This window comes from Acinonyx jubatus, chromosome A1, assembly GCF_027475565.1.
Source record: "Acinonyx jubatus isolate Ajub_Pintada_27869175 chromosome A1, VMU_Ajub_asm_v1.0, whole genome shotgun sequence".
Classification (NCBI taxonomy): Eukaryota; Metazoa; Chordata; class Mammalia; order Carnivora; family Felidae; genus Acinonyx; species Acinonyx jubatus.
In genome coordinates, this window is record NC_069380.1 from 467,868 (window position 1) to 488,576 (window position 20,709).

The 20,709-nt window shown below is 35.0% G+C and overlaps 1 protein-coding gene across 2 annotated transcripts in view; it reads left to right on the top strand.

The window, feature by feature from the left end:
• RNF17 (ring finger protein 17) overlaps window positions 1-20,709 on the top strand; it is a 112,709-nt gene that overhangs the window by 27,011 nt on the left and 64,989 nt on the right. For both annotated transcript variants that reach the window (XM_015077771.3, XM_053203629.1), the window contains exons 7-16: window positions 1,039-1,210; window positions 2,625-2,701; window positions 3,426-3,500; window positions 8,100-8,407; window positions 9,416-9,505; window positions 10,733-10,891; window positions 13,517-13,706; window positions 14,811-14,979; window positions 17,040-17,230; window positions 18,153-18,294. In XM_015077771.3, coding sequence (XP_014933257.3) covers window positions 1,039-1,210; window positions 2,625-2,701; window positions 3,426-3,500; window positions 8,100-8,407; window positions 9,416-9,505; window positions 10,733-10,891; window positions 13,517-13,706; window positions 14,811-14,979; window positions 17,040-17,230; window positions 18,153-18,294 — 1,573 coding nt within the window. The remainder of the gene's footprint in view (window positions 1-1,038; window positions 1,211-2,624; window positions 2,702-3,425; window positions 3,501-8,099; window positions 8,408-9,415; window positions 9,506-10,732; window positions 10,892-13,516; window positions 13,707-14,810; window positions 14,980-17,039; window positions 17,231-18,152; window positions 18,295-20,709) is intronic.

Consider the following 20,709-nt stretch of genomic DNA (forward strand, 5'->3'; position numbering starts at 1 on the left):
GAGCCTGACGCAGGTCTCGAACTCACAAACCGCGAGATCATGGCCTGAGCTGAAGTTGGATGTTTAACCGACTGAGCCCCCCAGGTGTCCCTATGTCATCCTTTTTCTGCATCGATTGAGGGGATCATGTAGGGATTTTCACTTCTTTCTGCTGTGGTATTAATGTTGTGGTATTAACGTTCGTTGATTTTCATGTGTTGAATCATCTGTGCAATGTAGGAATAAATCCCACTTGGTCATGATGTATTCTCCTTTTAATATGCTGCTGAATTCAATTTGCTAATATTTTGTTGAGGATTTTGCATATAATAATCATAATCATATTTGTAGTTTTCTTGTAGTGTCTGCATATGGCTTTGATAATGCTGGCCTCTTAGAATAAGTTAGAAAGTGTTCCCAGCCCTTCAATTTTTTGGAAGGGTTTGAGGAGGATTGTTGTTAATTCTTTAAATTTTTCGTAGAATTCACCAGTGCAGCCATCTGGCCCAGGGCTTTTCTTTGATAGCTCGTGGGTTGGAGCCCTGTGTCAGGTTCTGTGCTGACAGCTCAGAGCCTGGAGCCTGCTTCCGATTTCTGTGTCTTCCTCTGTCTCTGTTCCTCCTCCCACTCATGCTCTTTCTCTTTCAAAAATAAATAAACATTTAAAAAAATAAAAAAATAAAATCTTATTGTATATTTATGTGTTATGTGTGTGTTGATGGAAATTTTAAAATGTGAAGGCACATCACTTTTGAGAAATGAATACAAATGGGTCTTTGAAATGGCACAAGTGATTACAAGATAGGATTTCTCTTTTAGGTAGAATCATCTTGGGTCTGTCTTCTGTAATTCTGTGACATGACAATTATATCCTGCTTTTTCTGTAGTTATCCATACATAGTTTTCAATTGTAATACATTTCAGTTGAATTGAATGCCTCATTTACCATGTTCATAAACTAGTGAAATTACCCTTTTGTTACTACTCATGTACTATAGACTTACTTTCATGTGCATATTTATAAAATGCTGTAAAATAATTTTGGGATCTTATATGAAGGAAAAAGAACCTGTGTGAAGAAGTAGTAAGAAATACAGATGATTATCTGTCAAATGTAATAATGGCTAAAAGCTACATTGAAGAGAAAAAAAATGATTTGGCTGCAGCTATGAAGATAGCAAGAGAGTTAAAATCAGCACCTTCTTTAAGGACTTATTGTGACCTGAATCAGGTAATTTTAATAGATCATAATATAAATTATTTCTGAAGTGTATTATTTTATATGCTTTGGAATATACTATTTAAGACTTAAGAAGAATATATTTTTAGATTATCCTAATTTATTTGGCCTCAATTCTTAGTTTGAATTCTAAGACAAACATTAATTTATTTAGCCTTTTGTTATTTACCAGTTAGGGAAATGGTTCAGTAAGGTCTTTATAACATACAATCCGAAAGCAAGTAGGGTGACATTGAGTTGAAAATTGATGTTCCTAAGACATTTGAATAAAAAATGAGGATATATAAGGGCAGCAAACTTAATGGGACTTGTTTTTCTTTTCATGATATGAATTTAGGTATGTCTGTCAGCTCGTAAAAACTTAATTCAAAAGACGCCTGGTGGCAGTTGAGCGTCTGACTCTTGATTTGGGCTCAGGTCATGATCCCAGGGTCACAGGCTCAAGCCCTGCACTGGGCTCTGTGCTGAGCATGGAGCCTGCTTAAGAGTGTCTGTCTCTCTGTCTCTCAAAAAAAAAAAAAGTCTCTCTCTCTCCCCCCCCCCCCCCTTTCTCCCTCATTCATGCTCTGCTTGCTTTCTCTCTCTCTCTAAAATAAAATTTAACTTAAAGATCTCATTCAGGGTTTTTCCCCCTTCTTCCTGCCTCTCCGAATATGCAGGTCAAGAGACAGGGTGTGTCCAGTATGTCCTGTCATCTATCCAGGTGCCTAGGGAGCATAGTTGGGCAAAAATAAAAACATGTTTCTGATGAGATTGTTTGACAAGACAGGGTTAACCATTGATCTTTTTTTCTGAGTTCTACCTTGCTCTCTTTGGATATAGATCCTACTCTATTGTCTTTGAATCCTCATGGCCTCATTTCCCACAGATAAGCATGTGTTTGGGAAGAACTGAGGTATAAAATAGAAGCCATTGGTTTTTCTGCCTTCAAAGTCTATAAGTGAAGGGTGAAGAGTTTGCCACCATCTTACTTGGTCAGGCCTCTCTCCAGTTGTATTACACAAGCGGCATTAGGAGGTGTAAAAAAGTGATAAGATTTGGTCTTCTCCCTAGTTAGATTCATTAAGAAGATGAGGCAAAAAAGACATTTGAGGATAGCAGTGCAAGTGCAGAATGAATCTGATCAGAATTTTCTGTGATTACATAACTATATTCTATTTGTTAACTACTGTCTTTTGTTGTTATCTGTTATTTATATCTCTAAAAGATTTTAAATTTCGTTAGGGAAAAAATTCATAAACACTTGATTTGCTCTCATTGGATGCCTAAAATCAAACCTTGAACACATTAATTAGTAAAACACTTATTAAAGGATATAGTTTTAATTCTAAAATCTTAATTTGTTTTAGCGATAATTATTTTTTAAAAATTTCACATCTGAGTAACACTTCTCTTCTGATTCTAGATTATCCGTACTTTGAAATTAACATTTGAGAGTGAATTGTTACAAGTTAGCACTCTAAAACTAAGGAATTCTCCCAGGTAAGAAGTTATAACTCAGGAGAACATAACAATTAAGTATAAAATGTATTAGAGCCTAGATTTATTAAATAGCAAGCAATTATAAATTGAAATTTGGGTCACAAATGTTTCCAAATTAACAACCATATAATGTAATAGTAACTTATACATTAGAAAAAAATTGTTATATGATATTTGTCTTTCTCTGACTAATTCCGCTGAGCATAATACTCATATGAGGACTTTAAGACACAGAACAGATGAACACAAGGGAAAGGAAGCAAAAATAATATAAAAACAGGGAGGGGAACAAAACAGACTCTTAAATATGGAGAACAAACAGGGTTACTGGAGGGCTTGTGGGAGGGGAGATGGGCTAAATGGGTAAGGGACATTAAGGAATCTACTCCTGAAATCATTGTTGCACTATATGCTAACTAACTTAGATGTAAATTTTAAAAATTAAATATAAAAAAAGGAAAAAGAAAAAAATTGTTGTCTTTTAGGGTTTTTAATGTCAGCAACTGACTTTTAAAGAAAGTAACAAATTTGTATTAGAGCATTTAAAAATGTTCTGTCTTTTAGAGTTTAATGTCAGCAACTGACTTTTATAGAAAGTAATAGTAAAAGTATAGGAAGTAATAGTTTACTTTTATAGAAAGTAATAGTTCAGTTCAGCTGACTTTTAGAGAAAGTAATAAACTTGGATTAGAACATTTACTTACATGCTAGTGTTTTATTTCAGGTTGAATATGAATTGTAGTGAGATCATCTGTATGTTCAACAATATGGGAAAGATTGAATTTGAGAGCTTAACAAAGTAAGTATAAGAATGGCAACATGCCATTAATATCTGATAGAGTCTAAGAGACAGAAAAATTACCTAAGAGACAGGAAAACTGATGTGTTGTATGTATGATTCAAAAGCTGTAAAATAATATAAAGGGCAACGATTTCTATCTATTAAATTCTGTGAGATATTTAAGAATGAAACGACCTGGAATCAGTATTAAATGATATATATGTGAAAGTTATCTTTGAGATTCATTCGTTCAGACAGGATTGAACACTGATTTTGTTCTAAGCACTAACATGCTAAACATTATATATGTCAGAGAAGTTACAATAAGTAGAGGATGACATATGTAAACAATAAAGTGAATAATTGCTATGATAGTAATATATACAGAATTTAATGGAGATGCAAAAGAAAGGAATGGTCCATTTTTAGTGGTAACAATCGATTTGGGAAAAGGAAAATTTTATCTATGAAAAATGACTAACAATTGGAAAGGCAATCAAAAAGGAGGGATGCATCATAACAGAAAGAAAGGTATGGTCAGTGAGATAACATACTACATTCAGGGAACTGCATATATAATTTCACTTGGTAGACGATACATATAAGCTAAATCCTGAAGACTTTGTATGCTGTGCAGCAGTTTGGACTTTTTTTTTCTACATCCATGTTATCCAATATGGTATCCATTAACCACATGTGCCCATTTAAATTTAAGCACAAATTAATTAAAACAAAGTTAAAAGAAAAAATTGGAGGGGTGCCTGGCTGGCTCAGTTGGTAGAGCATGTGACTCTTGATCTTGGGGTCATGAGTTCGAGCCTCACGTTGATCGTAGAGATTACTTAAAAAAAAATTGAAAAATTGGATTCCTTAATTGTACTAGCACATTTCAGGTGCTCAGTAGTAGCCACTTGTGGTTAGTAGCTACCATGTTGGACAGTCCCACACTTGCATTATCATGGAAAGTTCTATTGGACAGCACAGCTATAGACAGTTGAAAACCACTAAAAGATAATTTCAACATGAAAATAAAATAATTTGAATTTTAAAAAGGTAACTTTGGTGGCTATTTATAGGATTATTTGGAAAGGAGTATGAGGCTTGAGGCTGAAGGATCAGTGGGGCTATTGTATCAATAGTCTCAGCAAATGATGAGAAACGAAACATAGGTAGTATCACTAGAGAGCAATAGATATGACAAATGCTAAGTAGGGAAAATTGATAAAACTTACTGTTTGAGTGTGATAAATGAGGGAAAGAGAAGCATCCTTTACAGGCCTGGCTTTGGTGATTAAGTTGATGGATTGGTATTCACCAAGATTGGGACTACAAGAAGAAAATTTGGGAGTTGGGGATAGTAGACATGTTGAGTTACTGTTGTTGATGAGATGTATGGGGGAAAATGTCCAGAGAGCAGTTAGCTACATGTGCTAAAACTTAAGAAAAGGTCTTGAACTTGATTCTAGGTTTAGGATTAGTCAGAATACAGATGGTTTAGAAACCCACCGAAAGAAAATAAGTTCATTCAATTTTAAGTGGTATGTGTCCAGGGGAAATCATCCCTCAGGGAGCATCACATTCATTACCTTCTAGAGTTTAGCCCACAGTGTTAAAAGGTCAGGAACAGACATGAGCAGATCTGCTTTAAGCCAGGTAAACTCCTGTAAGCCAAATTCACAAAACTGAATGCCAGTTTAGCCAGAATGCTAGTTTATTAACTTAATGGACAAATACAATTGCCACAGGGACTAGGATACTTGTGTTGGGATTCTTTTCTAGTCCAGACAGGCCTAAGAAGCGAAATTATCAAAAATTTCTTTGTTTGCAGTCTTGTTTGGAATAAAGGGGAAAAGATTAATCAAGTAGCTTAATAGCATTAGGCTTAGATAGCGCATTTCTTACCTCAGAGGAAAGACGCTGCCAGAGGTCTAGAGTGCTAGTCCTTGGGCTCAGGGCATCTTCCCCCAGGTGTGGAGCCCTGTACCATATTTGTCTGTGACCTTACTTTTGTGCTTCCATGGATAATCATCAGTCTTTGCAATGAATACATTCTTCTAGATATTTCCATAACTTGAATATTGTCACTATTGAACATTTTTAGTATCAAAAGCTATTCTGTCTCTTTAAGAGTCTGCATATATCTTGTTTTGATTTTAAATTTAATTCAGAGTAGTCTTAAATTTTTTCCTAGTTTTAAGAGAAAGTACACCGTAATCTGCTTCTACTTATTACAGGTGGTAATTAAACAATGGGTTTGCCCAGTAAGAGTAGGTACTGACATAAGTCAAGGACAGTACCTTGGAAAAATATTAAATTTTAAAACTGAAAAAGGGCAACCTGCAAAAACAAAACAAAACAAGATTGAGAAGGAGTAGGCAGAGGTTGAAGAACAAATGGGAGCAAGTGGTGCTCTAGAAGTCAAAGGGGGAGTTTGAGACTGGACTTGGTGGACAGTGTTAAATATCCCAGGTCAAATGAGAGTTGTTATAAAAAGGAATGTGTGGTTTGCAAAGTTGTGTACATATACATATCCTCAGATATACATATCTTTTGAATTCAACGTGTATTCAAAGCATACCTTTTGTTGGAAGAAACAGATAATGTGTCATTGCTGAATCTAATTGGCCTTGTTCTTATTTCTAAAATGCTTTTTATTTTTTTATTTAAAAAAATTACTTTTAAGTTTATTTATTTTGAGAGACAGAGCAGAGGAGGGGCAGAGAGAGAGGGAGAGAGAGAGAATCTCAGGCAGCTTTTGTGCTGTCAGCCCAGAGCCCAACGCAGGGCTCAAACTCATGAACCATGAGATCATGACCTGAGCTGAAACCAGAGTCCAACGCTTAACCGACTGAGCCACCCAGGCACCCCTAAAATGCCATTTATTTATTTATTTATTTACCCATCCCAGCTGAGGATTTATTGGCATAAATGCAACCATATCAAAACATAAGTTATGAAAAACACAGTCACAAAGTGCCCCCTCCTCCCAGCCCAGGCCCCTAAAACCCCCTTCTGAGAGAGGGAAGGAAAGGAAGAGGGAGCCCCCAAACTGCCTAGGAATGCCGCAGCCCCTGGGCCCGTGCAGGGCCAGCCCGGCCAGGGCGGCAGAAGCCGGATGCCGCCCCAGCGCATCCGGTAGTCAGTGGAGCAGGACAGCTCGCACAGCTGGCCCTTGAAGTCCAGATCGATGGTGAAGTCCAGGTCGCAATTATTCTTGGCATTGGGCCACATGCCAGTGGTGCCAAAGATCTCCTTGCCCGTCTTCACGGTCAGGTAGTCTTCCATGTAGAGCACGGTCTGCTTCCAGCCCTAAAATGTTTTCTCAGTGATGATCTGTGATGAAGCTAAATTCGTAATGGGTTAACTAAAAGACAAGCTTTTTGAGACTCCATCTCATTTCTTTGATAGAATTTCTGTACTTGTAGATTTGATAGCCTAAATCTATGTGGATATGTGAAGAAGATAGAAAAACATGGAGTCAACCATATAAACGATTAGCTGTAGGTTAGTGGCTACCAAATAATACCTCCTAAAGGGTTCAGACTAAAGGTGGTTTTTAGGCTAGGTGGAGATTTCTAATGATCTGTTCAGGATTGTACCCTTCACTGTTTCCTATACTTTATTTTTAAGCTAGGGAATTAGAAGAAATAACCATAATTTAAAATCAAACAGCTAAGCCAAATCACAATGATTTTTTAAGCCTATATTCATTGTTTTTTAGGACTAGAAGATTATGACATGACTGTATCAACTTTTTCCTTCAGCTTCTCATTGATTATACCTCTTGTTGACCTTTTAAAACCCCTAGGTTTCTCTTAAAAACTGAGAATAAGCTGAGGGTTGATGGGGGGTGGGAGGGAATTGAGGGTGGGTGCTGGGCATTGAGGAGGGCACCTGTTGGGATGAGCACTGGGTGTTGTATGGAAACGAATTTGACAATAAATTTCATATTAAAAAAAAAAACCTTAGGTTTGCTTAGGGCTGGGAATGGGCAAAAGTTCCTTCTGGGTTCTAAAATTAGATTAAAATGTTCTAAAATTAGATTATGGTGATGGTTGCACAACTGTAAATTTAGTAAAGATGATTGAGTTTCATGTTATGCAAATTATACATCAGTAAGGCTATGTAAAAGATACTTCTGAGGCACCTATACAGCTTTACCTTTTTATATGTGTCATGGTATTTTTTTAAGTTTATTTATTTTGAGAGAGAGAGCATGAGCAGGGGAGGGAGAGAGAGAGAATCCCAAGTAGGCTCCACACAGCCAGCACAGGGCCTGATGTGGGGCTCAAACTCATGAACCACAAGATAATGACCTGAGCCAAACCAGGAGTTGGATGCTCAACTGACTGAGCCACCCAGACACTCCTATATGTGTCACCTTATTAACTGTCGTGTGAATAGGAAATGACTTGAATGTAGATACAAAAAATTTATGAAACAATTTAAAGTAGCCATATGCCTATGTATTTTTTTCCTCCCAACTTTTATTTATTCCAGTTAGTTAACATGCAGTGTAATATTGGTTTCTGGTACAGAATTTAGTGATCTATCACATACTTCCAACACTCAGTGCTCATCACAAGTGTTCTTAATACTTGTCTATTTTTTAAACAGACGTAATCCCCAAGAAAATGAAATGGAACAGAATGTTCAAAAGCAATATAATCATAAAAAGGAATTTTCTTGTCATGATACATACCCATCACAAGAAAAGAAAAAGATTGACGTGTCTTTCCTAACTAATGAAGCCCCACCATGTTCTTTGCAATGGGAAACCAATGATGTGCATTTAGAAGCAGAAGATTTCCAGCCACAGAAAGAGGTTGTTGCAACACCATCCCCTCAAACCGTTACTATTCTGCCTCAGATGGGATCTAGCCCTGATGTGATAATTGAAGAAATTATTGAAGAAAACCTGGAAAGTGAGTGAAAATACAAAAGCAAGGAAACAATATGTCTGTAATTAGAAACAAAATTAGTCCCTATATTTAATAGAAACATAGTGCTGTTATCTTATACCTTCTTGATTGTGAGTTAACATCCATTGATTCCTTGTCCCTGCTTTCACATTTTCCAGAGTTAGGATAATTTTTATTTTTAATGCAATAATCTAAACTCTAAGATGTTAATTTAATGTTTGGTTTAATTGAAGTATTTGACTTTTTGGTGTTCTACACATAAACCTTATATAAAAAATGAAGATACTTGTAGAAACGATCTCATGTCTTTGTCCTTAAAGAATAGCTTCTCCTAAATCTTTGTTCTGAGATATAATCTGTTATAAAAAATTGTTTAAAGATATAACCTGTTACATAATCTGAAATAAAATCTGTCATGAATATAATAGCATCTATTTTGTAACATTTCAATGTATCATAATACTTTGATTAGATTTACAATGTTGTATTCTCCCCATTAACTACTACTACTGTGTATTTATATTACTGGTCTTCTTTAGGACCATTTTCAAGTTCCATTTTAGTTCTCTTCCACCCACCACTTCCCAGTCTGTTTCATTGGTTGATTCTACAGAATGACATTTTGAATGAAACAGCCGGGGGTGGGGGGGGGGGGGGGGAGGGGAGGAACATGTTTTCAGTTGTTTCTATTGTATTTTATCACTGAAATCTCAGTGAGTTAAGAGATCTGTTATCCATCACTTCTCAGTCTGTTTCATTGGTTGATTCTGCAGAATGACATTTTGAATGAAAAAAAAAAAAAGGAGGAGCATGTTTTCAGTTGTTTCCATTGTATTATTATCATTGAAATCTCAGTGATTTAAGAAATCTATTATGACTTTACCTACTGATAACAAGGAGTCTTACCATTCCAGTATTTCGCCAATTCAAGTACAGCTTTTTAAACAGTAGTATACCATTGTCAACTTAATAAAACTAGTACAATTGCCTTTATTTCCTATTTTGATGAAGCACGCTTCACAGATTATCTTGTGGAAACACCTAGAGATCCAAAAAAGCCTTTTCAGAAAAAATCATCTTCCGCTGTTGGATCAAAAGCAGGTACTTTAACAACTCTGAACTTGATGTTGTGGAGTTTGCTGTACGTAAAGTAACTCTTACATAGTATGAAGGCAGTGAGTAAAATGAATATTACTATCAACTAAAACTTCTTCCTTTTGAGTATTAAAGGTTTTGGCTGTTATTGGCAAAAATGTTTCTGAAATTTATAACACTTCTGTCAACTGTCTCCCCAGTTATACATATTTATCTCTTTACCCCATATTCAATATGGATATTATTCTTTGTGATCTGTATTGGATAGTTAAAATGATCCACTTGTTCAGTTTTTATCATCTGTCTATACTTGACTGTCTCCAATTCCACTCCTCCTAGTTTTTGAGTTTTAAACATTTTTACTAAATGAAACATCTACATTGTTCAAAAATTATATATTAAAATACTGTGAAATTTTTACCTAACTGTTCCCATTTCATTCGGTCCTTCTTTCCCTTCCACAGTTTCTTTATGCATATGCAAATACACATATATTATTTTTCTAACTTGTTTTTATACAAAAACATAGCACACCGTGCACACTGTTCTGTTCTTTTAATTCCTTTTTTTTTTTTTTGTAACATTATATTCTGAACATCTTTTCAGTAGCTACACTTGGCTTCATTACTGCTGTAAACAGAATATTTTTTTCTTTTATTCTACCCTCACTACCACCCCCAGCTTCCACCAAAACATGTATCTCTTCCCCTAAATGGTGCTTAGTATTTGGCTTTGCCCAGATGTTTTTTTCACCCCTTTCTAGCCAGGTAAGATTTGTGATTCAGAGTATCTATGAGCTAATTATTAGTTCTTTGGATATAGTATAAACAGGATTTTTTGAGATATGCAAGAAGTCTATTTAATATCAATGGAGTTCTGAGTTCCAAAATATCCATAAATAAACTGATGTTTTGTTGTAATATGATAGAGTTATAGCATATCTTGACTTCAGCATCTAACTACCACGTGAACTACAATTCCACTTAAAATACCTGGCATGTAAAATAAAATAGTTGCAGTTCAGGTTATGCTAAAGGATTTAATGTTGGTAGTGGGAACTTTATCAGTCTAGTTACTATTTTCGGTTTGGACTTCTTTTTGTGGGGCTTAAGTATTCTAGAGTTTTCAATGCCACAAGACACTTAATATTCTTTTAGAGGATATTGCATTCAGGTTTTGTGAATTCATTCCTAACTTATGATTTGTTAATATGGGTTAAATATTCTTATCTAGGTTCTCCAGAGCTAGTTTTTGTAAGCCATGTAATACATCCTTGCCACTTTTATGTCCGGAAGTATTCACAAATTAAAGATGCAACAGTACTGGAAAAGAAGGTCGATCAGTTTTGCAGTAAGAGTTTACACCTTGATCCTTCAGACCTTTTGGAGCTAGGTAATGAAATATTACTCCAAGCTAAAATATCAAGTTTATGTAAATATTATATAGTATTTGGCCAACCCTTATAGGCTAACCCTTATAGACCTTATATAATACAGATTTGTTCCAGAAGCATAAAAGTTTTATAAGAGGGGTGCCTGGGTGGCTTAGTCAGTTGAGTGTCTGACTCTTGATTTCGGCTCAGGTCAGGATCTCACAGTCTGTGTGATCGAGCCCTGTGTCAGGCTCTGCGTTGACAGTGCAGAGCCTGCTTGGGTTTCTCTCTCTCCCTCTCTTTCTGCCCCTCTGCTATTTGTGCTCTCTTTGGCTCTCTCTCAAAATAAACTTAAAAGTTTTGTAGTGATATAATTTTATTTAGGTAAGTTAGCTAAATATTGACTGCTGAGTGAAGTATATATAAAACCTCAATTACAGAGTGAAAGGAGTTATTTTTTTAAATTACAAAGCCCATCGCAGGTTATGTAGTTTGCTTCCCTGTCTCCAGGGAAAATTGGCCTCTAACACGATTCCTTGTACTGTGGCTGTTAGTCCCTTGCTGTCCACATGTGAATATTGAGGATGTCATTAAGCACTTAAATGAGATGCAGGAGAACACCGGCACCTGTTTCCTAGGACCCCACAGAGGGTAGTATATTTTGAGGGTACCCACGCTGAGGGTTTGTGTAATTTGCCATAATTTAGGGTCTTATTGCAAATGTTTTCCTTATAATACATTGACTAAATTTGATTATAATAAGACAAAGCTATTATATGATTTATTAACAGAGTGAGAAAACCATCTATTAATAGCAATCAATGCCTATGTATAATACCAAAAAGTATTACCTGTTTAGTTATATAGTACTTTAAAAGTGTGACTAACTCTCAGCTTATCTGTGTAGCTTCTCAGAATATTCAAAAATTAGGATTATCGTATACTTCTGACAAAAATTAATAGTAATTTTTAACTTTAGATAACTTTTAACTGTTGAGTATCTAAGAAGAAAGAAATGTTGTATTAAACTTTTATGGCTACAAGTAATTCTCTAAAATTTAATACATGTCCGAAAGAGTTCAGCTTAGATTCAGAAAATTTTCTAAAAAAGCCAAAAAGTCATTCATTGTTTTCAGTTAAGGACAATTATTATTTCAAGGCAAATAAATTTGCATGACTTAAGTACCTATATTTTGAGTAATGAGTGATAAGGGAAGAAATGTGAAATGATACTTCAGGAGGATATCCTTTTGTTCCTTTTTCCTACATATGCTCTTCACTGCAAAGGACAACAAATGTCTTCAATAGTCTTTTAACTTACCTATCAAAAAAGAATGGTTTGGGGCTCCTGGATGGCTCAGTCAGTTAAGTGTCTAACTCCTGATTTCGGCTCAGGTCATGATCTCATGGTTTGGGAGTTCAAGCCCCACATCAGGCTCTGCACTAGTGCAGGGATTTTCTCTCTCTATCTCTCTCTCTCTCTCCCTCCCTCCCTCCCTCCCTCTCACGCATGTGCCTTATCTTTCTCTCTCTGAAAGTAAATGAATAAATAAACTTAAAAGAATGGTTTAATAGTGTATAGTTTAAAACTAAGAATAATTGGTTACGTAGTGTATCTACCTAAGAGAAACGTTGATGATAATCTTTAAGCCAAAATAATTGGTTACGTGGTACATTGACATAAGAGAAAGGTTGATGATAATCTTTAGGCCAAATAAACATTTTGGTTAGAACTAAAATTAAAAGGTTGCCCTAATGTGCCTCTCAACTATCCTATTTTTATTAGCATGTCCAGAGGGGATTATACAGGATCCCTCTGTATATAATCAGTGGTCAGATCTACCAGTTTATCTCAGATAGGTAACTTAGTTGTTAAGAGGATGGACTCTAAGACTACTTGGATTCTCCTCCTACCTCTTTGCCACCATCTCCATAGGGTTGTTGTTGTGGAGTAAGTAAATTCAAACGTAATGTACTGAGAACATCACTGAGATCATAGTGAGCATTCAAATTCAGGCCTCCTTCTTTCTTGACCTTTTTTCCTGGTTATTAATTTGTAATTCATCTGATCTCTCCCTAAGGTCTTCCTCTGCTGCTATGTCCTTGGTTCATCTTCCCCTTCTCTGAACTCCCAGTGTGTATTTAATTTTGGCATGTCACATACTGCCTTTCATTGTTTCTTTACTTTCATTCCTCTTTATCAAGAGAAGGTAATTGCTTCTTCCTTTATGCTCCCAAAGTATTTTACAGATTTCAGCATTTATATATCTGTACATCTATGTGTGCACACGCATGGATAGAAAATTTTTATTGTTGTAAGTACAGTCATTTGCCCATCTCTTTTTCTTTCTTGAGCTTCTTGATGGCAGGATGGTCTCATTCATCTTTGGTATAGTTCATAAAACATAGGTCTTCAATAAGAGACTGCTAACCTTGTTTTTAGCTCCCTATTTAGCTATATAACAGAAGCTATCACAGTATACTACCTTTATTTTTTTCATAGCACCTGACATGTATATGTCCTCAGTAAATAAATGAATTAAGATTTCTTCGTGATGAAACTGATATATGTGTTCGTAAGTTAGAGCTTATTAGGTATTTTTCTCCATAAATACTGATAATGATTTGTCTTCCTTATTATTTAGGTGCAAGAATATTTGTCAACAGTATTGAAAATGGAATGTGGTGTCGAGGAACTATCACTGAATTAATTCCAATAGAAAGCGAAAATATTAGAAAATTTTGTAGTCCAACCAAATTCTCAGTCCGTGAAGTTGCACTAATACAAATATTCATGGTAGATTTTGGAAATTCTGAAGTCCTAATTGTTACGGGGTATGATGTTTTATAGTAGTTACATGTTTCTGGCCTGTTGATCATGGGGGTGGGATACTAAAGAATAAAGGAAATTGAAAATGGGGATAGAGAGGAGTAATTTATCATTCTTCACTTCTAAGACATATAATTTGGCTCTATAATTTGTTTTACTAATTACTAAATTAGTGAAGTATTATCATTTATCAATGTTACTAGGTGAGGAGCTAGTAAAAGGAGATTTTTTTTTTTATTTTTTTTTCAACGTTTATTTATTTATTTTTTTGGGACAGAGAGAGACAGAGCATGAACGGGGGAGGGGCAGAGAGAGAGGGAGACACAGAATCGGAAACAGGCTGCAGGCTCTGAGCCATCAGCCCAGACCCTGACACGGGGCTCGAACTCACGGACCGTGAGATCGTGACCTGGCTGAAGTCAGACGCTTAACTGACTGCGCCACCCAGGCGCCCCAAAGGAGATTTTTGATGTAACCCAAACTTAAGTACTTTTCTGTGTTGCTTCAAAACAGGGAATGATGCACAAAAGTATTTCCTTTAAATAAAGTATTACAACTAGCTGCAGGATGACTCAGTAAAATTTTAAATCAGACTTCTATAATTTTATCAGTGCATATTGAAGTGGCATAGTGTCTAACCATCAGTATTCAAAAATATTTCAGTCTTCTAGGAAAATAAAACAAAAATGATAAAATAATAAAAATAAAACTGAAAATGTTTCTATAGTAAGGACCACTATTAACTATAAAATGGTCACTATCTAATGGCCATAGCTTTATAAATAAATAGATTTCTGTTTGAGGACATCATTATCCCCTTTAAATTTAAGCCAAATAGAAATATGAAAGACAATTCAGATTAAGTCAATTGAGATTTAATTCTATAGAGAAAAATCAATGTCTGTAGTTATAAAAACTAGGTTAAAGCTATGCAGTAAGTATGAATCAGAGTATAACTTTCTGGAAGATTCAGCTTAAGGAGACTTAGAAATGCATACCTGTTTTGACAGTAAATTATATTTTTTAAAAAAAATGCATACCTTTTATGGAGGAAAGCAAATTTGTGTTTCAAGTATTATTTTCAATAAATACCACTTGAATTCTTCTAGAGTTGGTGATACCCACGCAAGATCAGAACACACTGCTGAGCAGCATATAGTAATAAATGACTTATGCCTAGTTCTTAGGAAGTCTGAACCGTATATTGAAGAGCTGCTGAAAGACATCCAGCCGTTAGCACTGCCATGCTCATTGAAAGACATTGTTCCACAGAATTCGGTAAGTGAGACTTAAATTATTTCTTCTTTGGGGGCTAAATATTCCAATTTTAGCTATGTATTACCAGTCAGATTGCAAAGTGTAAGTTCGAGGCACCAATTGTCTTGTAAGTACATTTTGCATAATAAACTATCAGTGCCAGTAAAAAAGGAAATGAACTTCAGGTTCCATAATTAGAAATATTCTTAGTGGGAAATTGAGTTGAATAAGCATATATGCGTGGAATGATAGATGAAATATCCAAATAAACCACTAAACTTGAGTCAGATGTGGAGAGAAAAATTTTTAAATATAGTGTAGTGTGAGTTTCCATTTCTTTACTATTTTTGTGGCACTTTGTTCCTTAGTTGTAGCCCATATCACATATTACTTTGCAGTATTTAGGAAAAATTTCATAAATATTTAAGCATAAGTACTTGCATATTTACTTGCATTGTCTATTCCCCAGCAAGACTCAACAACTCCTACAAGACAGGAATTGTGTGTAAGAATATATGTTAAACTGTTACATTATTATGAAATCTATGAAAGCAGGAGTCTGTGTCTTTGCCCATCATTGTATTCCCAGCACATAGCAGATTACCTAGCACATAGTAGGCATTCAACATATATTTGGAAGAATGAATAAATAAAAAGTAAAAGGAAATATATCACACGCGGTGTTTTCCTCAAAATGGTAAAATTGGTTTAAATTTTGTCTTTTGTAATTTTTAGCATTTTCTGAGTTGGCTTTAATTTTATAACCTTTAGAAAGAGGTTTTATTTTTTAAGAAACATGTAGCTTTTTCAAAATTTGAGCATAGTTGGCACACACAGTTACATTAGTTTCAGGTATACAACAGAGCGATTCAACAGCTCTGCTGGAGGTATCACAATTCCAGATTTCAAAATATACTACAAAGCTATACTAATCAAAATAGTAATGGAACAGAATAGAGAACCCAGAAATAAGCCCATGCTTATAAGATCAATTAATCTATGACCAATGAGGCGAGGATATACAATGGGGAAAAGACCGTCTCTTCAATAAATGGTGCTGGGAAACTGGACCATTTTCTCATACCATGCACAAAAAGAAACACAAAATGAATTAAATTCCTAAATATGAGACCTGAAGCCATAAAAGCCCTAAATAAAACATAGTAATTTCTTTGACATCGGCCAGAGTAACATTTTTCTAGATATGTCTCCTCAGGCAAAGGAAACAAAAGCAAAAATAACGTATTTGGAACTACACCAAAATAAAAAACTTTTGCACAATAAAGGAAGCCATGAACAAAATGAAAAGGCAGCCTGTTGAATGGAAGAAGATATTTGCAAATAATGTATCTGATAAGGGATTAATATTTAAAATCTATAAAGAACTTAACACCAGAAATGTATAGTTTTAACTCTTAAAATTTACTTTAGGTATGGTGCGGGGGACTTAAAGATTCAAAGATCAACTTAAAATTTTTTTAAATGAGTGAATGCTTATCCTTACTGTTTAAGTAGCATGTACCTCCTATATTCCTAGTTAACGGAAACTCAGTTAACTGATGATTACAGATATCTTGATTGCATTACATGGCTCCCATTATACTTTCAAAATTACCTTTTGAATTTGTCATTTAAGAGAAAAATATGCAATACTTGTTTTATTTTAGAATATTTATAATCTTCGTATTAATACTCAGAGGTGAAACTAAATTCTAAAGTACAATAGCTTATGGACACCTTGAGACTGTTCATAAAATCAAAGGTCTAGGGGCACCTGGCTGGCTCAGAACATGTGACTCTTGATCTTGGGGTCGTGAGTTCAAGCCCCATATTGGGCATAGAGCTCATACACACACACACACACACACACATCCATATATTGTGCATACATAAGCACCGACCTTGGGTTTGTGACCATAGCTGTTGTTTAGTGTCTATGGTTGAGTCCCTTTGCTCGTTTGCAGTCTTTGGTTGTATAAAGCCAAATCCAAACAAAACAAAACCAAAGATAAATCCAGAGTATTGTACCATTAGCACTAATTATAATTACTAAGTACATCGGAATTTTACTTTTTCCACAGAATGAAGGCTGGGGAGAAGAAGCTAAAGTAGAATTTTTGAAAATGGTAAATAACAAGGCTGTTTTAATGAAAGTTTTTAGAGAAGAAGATGGTGTGCTTATTGTAGACCTGCAGAAACCACCAACAAATCAAATAAGCAGTGATATGCCTGTGTCTCTTAGAGATGCATTAGTTTTTATGGAATTAGCAAGGTAGGTAACTTATTAAATACTTTTGAAATTATAGTTATAAATTGGAATAGCAGAATTTACCTTTAAAAACTATGGACTGACTCCAAAGTGAACATTAAGAGATTAAAAAAACCGCTATTAGTTTTCTAAGTATAATTGTCAGAAAATGACATTCAGATAATTTAATAAAGAAATTAAAACTCAATTACAACTCAAAATAGAAACTGTAGATACTGAAACAAATTTTAGACTCCTGATAACTTCACAGACAGCTCCCCTATGGTTTTAAGAATTACAGTTTAACAGTGCCTGGCTTAAATTTTCTACCCTTTAGAGTAAGTTCATGATCACCCACTCTGTATTTAATGTCTGAATCTAGAATAGATACTTCAACTTTCTTCCCCCACCCCCATCACTGATGAACAAAGTAGGACGACTGAGAGAGATAGTGGAAGATACTAACTTTTTGTCCGAGTGGGGAGATGACTCTGGAAGTGACCCAAGTAGGTTTCATTGTAGAGAAATAAGAGTAGTATTAGAGCTGGAGGGGGCCCACGGAGACCCTCAGCTGGCCTGGGTGCTACTATGAACTGTGGTTATCAATTTAACTGAAAGATGAGAAACTGTTTTTTTGTTTTGCTTTGTTTTTGTTCAAAAGAGGAGAATCCTTGAATCTGAGTAGAAGAAACAGGCCTGGCTCAAAAATGTTCCAACACAAAATTGAAGGTCAATTGTTGACTTTGGAAACTTGACATCTTATTTAACCTAGTTTGATAATTGGAGACAATACCAAGAAATGTATTAGAAGAGAAATTGGAAAGGGAATACTCTTGGTAGATAAATAAGTACATGCACAAGTCTTTTCTTCAGACCAAATTGCTAAGAGAAGAGATTCTTTGAAGAAAATGGTTCTTGCTTATGCTTTGATTGTGCTTTCGATTAGGTTTAGGTCACAATCACCAAGAAGCCACTCTGAAAAAAATATGACTTTACATTATCACCCACCTGTTTTGCCTAAAGAAATGACAGACGTTTCAGTTATGGTTTGTCATATAAATAGTCCTACTGATTTCTATCTTCAGTTGGTAAGTATTTAGTATTCCTTAGAGACCAAGTATTTTTTTTCAAATTTTAAGTAGCAATGTATAAGGGAAATGAGTACTAGTATGACTTTTAGAACAATCCAGTACCAACATTCTGTAAATTTAAGTTTCATAGCTGCAACTTTAAACAAGAAATTCTCATGATTCGTAGTAATTTAAGAAACTCTTAATCATGCAAATTAGTGAAATATAGAAGGAAGGGACAGTGAAGGATACCTAATATATGTGTTTCTTGCTACCTTATGAAATCTGGGCAATAGGAAAGCACGTAGAACTGTCATCAAAATACTATGATAAAACCTGTTTCTGACCGTGAACATCTGAGAATTTACTAATTATTACTAGGTAATTTTCTGAATTTGAACACCAAAATAAATTCAGATCAAAGCCATTCATATTTAATTTTGAATGTGGATTGATGGGTTTGTTTGGCTAGCTACTAACAATGAGTTCGTCATTATTAATCTCTTTGTGTCAGTGCTTCATATGAATTAACTCATTCTAAGGGCAATAATAAGTGAATAACTCATTAATCTTTATAACAATCCTGTGAGAAAGACACTAGTATTGTTGTCTAGATTGGAGATTCTGACCAAAAGGATGAAGCAACTTGCCTGAGGTCACACAGCTACAGAAAGGTGGAGCCAGGATTAGACTGGGTAGTGTAGCTTCATTCAGAACCTGTCATCTTAAACCCTGTACCATGTTCTGCGGGCTCCCCAGATAAGTTGTGGAAGTCGCCTTATTTGGCCCTAAGTTAGGACTTGCATACATTTCTTTTATTGAGTTTTTTTTACAGTGTCTTATATTTAAATTGAAGTAAAACATATATAAAATTAACTATTCTAACCATTAATGTATGGTTCAGTACCATTAAATACCCCAAGTGTCATGCAACTGTTGCCATTATTCATCTCCAGAACTGTTTCACATCCCAAATAGCTCAGTAACCCTTAAACAATAACTCCCCATTTTTCTTCCCCACCCCCAGCCTCTGATAACTTGTCCTACTGTCTTTATGAATTTATCTGTTTCACTTAGCATAATGTTTACATGTTATAACATGTATCAGAATTTCATTCCTTTTCGTGACTGAATAATATTTCAATGTATGTATATACTACATTTTGTTTATACATTCATATGTTGATGGACACTTGGATTGTTTCAACCTTTTGGCTATTGTGAATAATGCCGCTATAAACATGGGTGTTCTAGTGTTTGAGTCTCTGCTTTCAATTTTTTTGGGTTTATACCTAGGTCTGGAATTGCTAAATTATATTATAATTCAGTTTGTCTTTCTGAAGAACTGCCAAACTGTTTTCCACAATGCTGCACCATTTTATATTTCCATTAGCAATGCATAAGAGTTCCAATTTTTCCATATCCTCACCAACACTTTTTTTTTAAGTAATAGCTATTTAGGATATGGATTGTATCTCATTATGGATTTGATTTGCATTTTCCACATGGCTCAGATTGTTGAATACATTTTTCCATGTGTGTATTGGCCATTTGTATATTTTCTCTGGAGAAAGACCTATTCCAGTCCTTTGACCGTTTTTGAATTGGATTATTTTGTTGTTGGGGTGTAGGAGTTCTTTATACATCATGGATTTTAATCCTTTGTCAGATACATCATTTTCAGATTTTTCCCCCCATTCTGTGGGCTGCCTTTTTACTCTCTTGGTAGCATTCTTTGATCCACAAAAAATTTTAATTTGGTAATCCAGTTTTTCTGTTTTTTTCTTTTGTTGCCTGTGCTTTTAGTGTCATAGTCAAGAAATTTTTGCTGAATCTAACATTACGAAGCTTTTCCCTTATGGTTTCTTCTAAGAGTTTTATAGTTTTAGCTGTTAGACTTAGGTCTTTGATTTCGAGTGAACTTTTGTGTATGATATGAGAGAAGAGTCCAATTTCATTATTTTCCATGTGGATGTCCAGTTTTCCCAGCATTGTTTGTTGAAAAGATGGTCTTTTCTCCATTGAATGGTCTTGGCATACTTGTCAATATGCAGTTAGCCATAATATATGTGAAGGTTTATTTCTGGGATCTCTATTTACTCCATCAGTCTATCTGTTCTTATGCCAGTAGCACACTTTTTTGATTACCATAGCTTTATATAGCAAGTTTTGAAATCGGGCTGTGTGAGTTCTCCAACTTTGTTCTTTTTCAAAACTGTTTTGGTAATTTGTGGTCCCTTGAGATTCCGTATGACTTTTTTAGGGTGGGTTTTTCTGTTCTGCCTGAAACATCACTGAGATTTTGTTAGAGACTGCATTGCATTGTAGATTGCTTTGGGTGGTATTGTCAACAATATTAGGTCTTTCAATCCATGAGTGTGGGATGTATTTCCTCTTATTTTTGTCTTCTTTCATTTCTTTTATCACTATTGT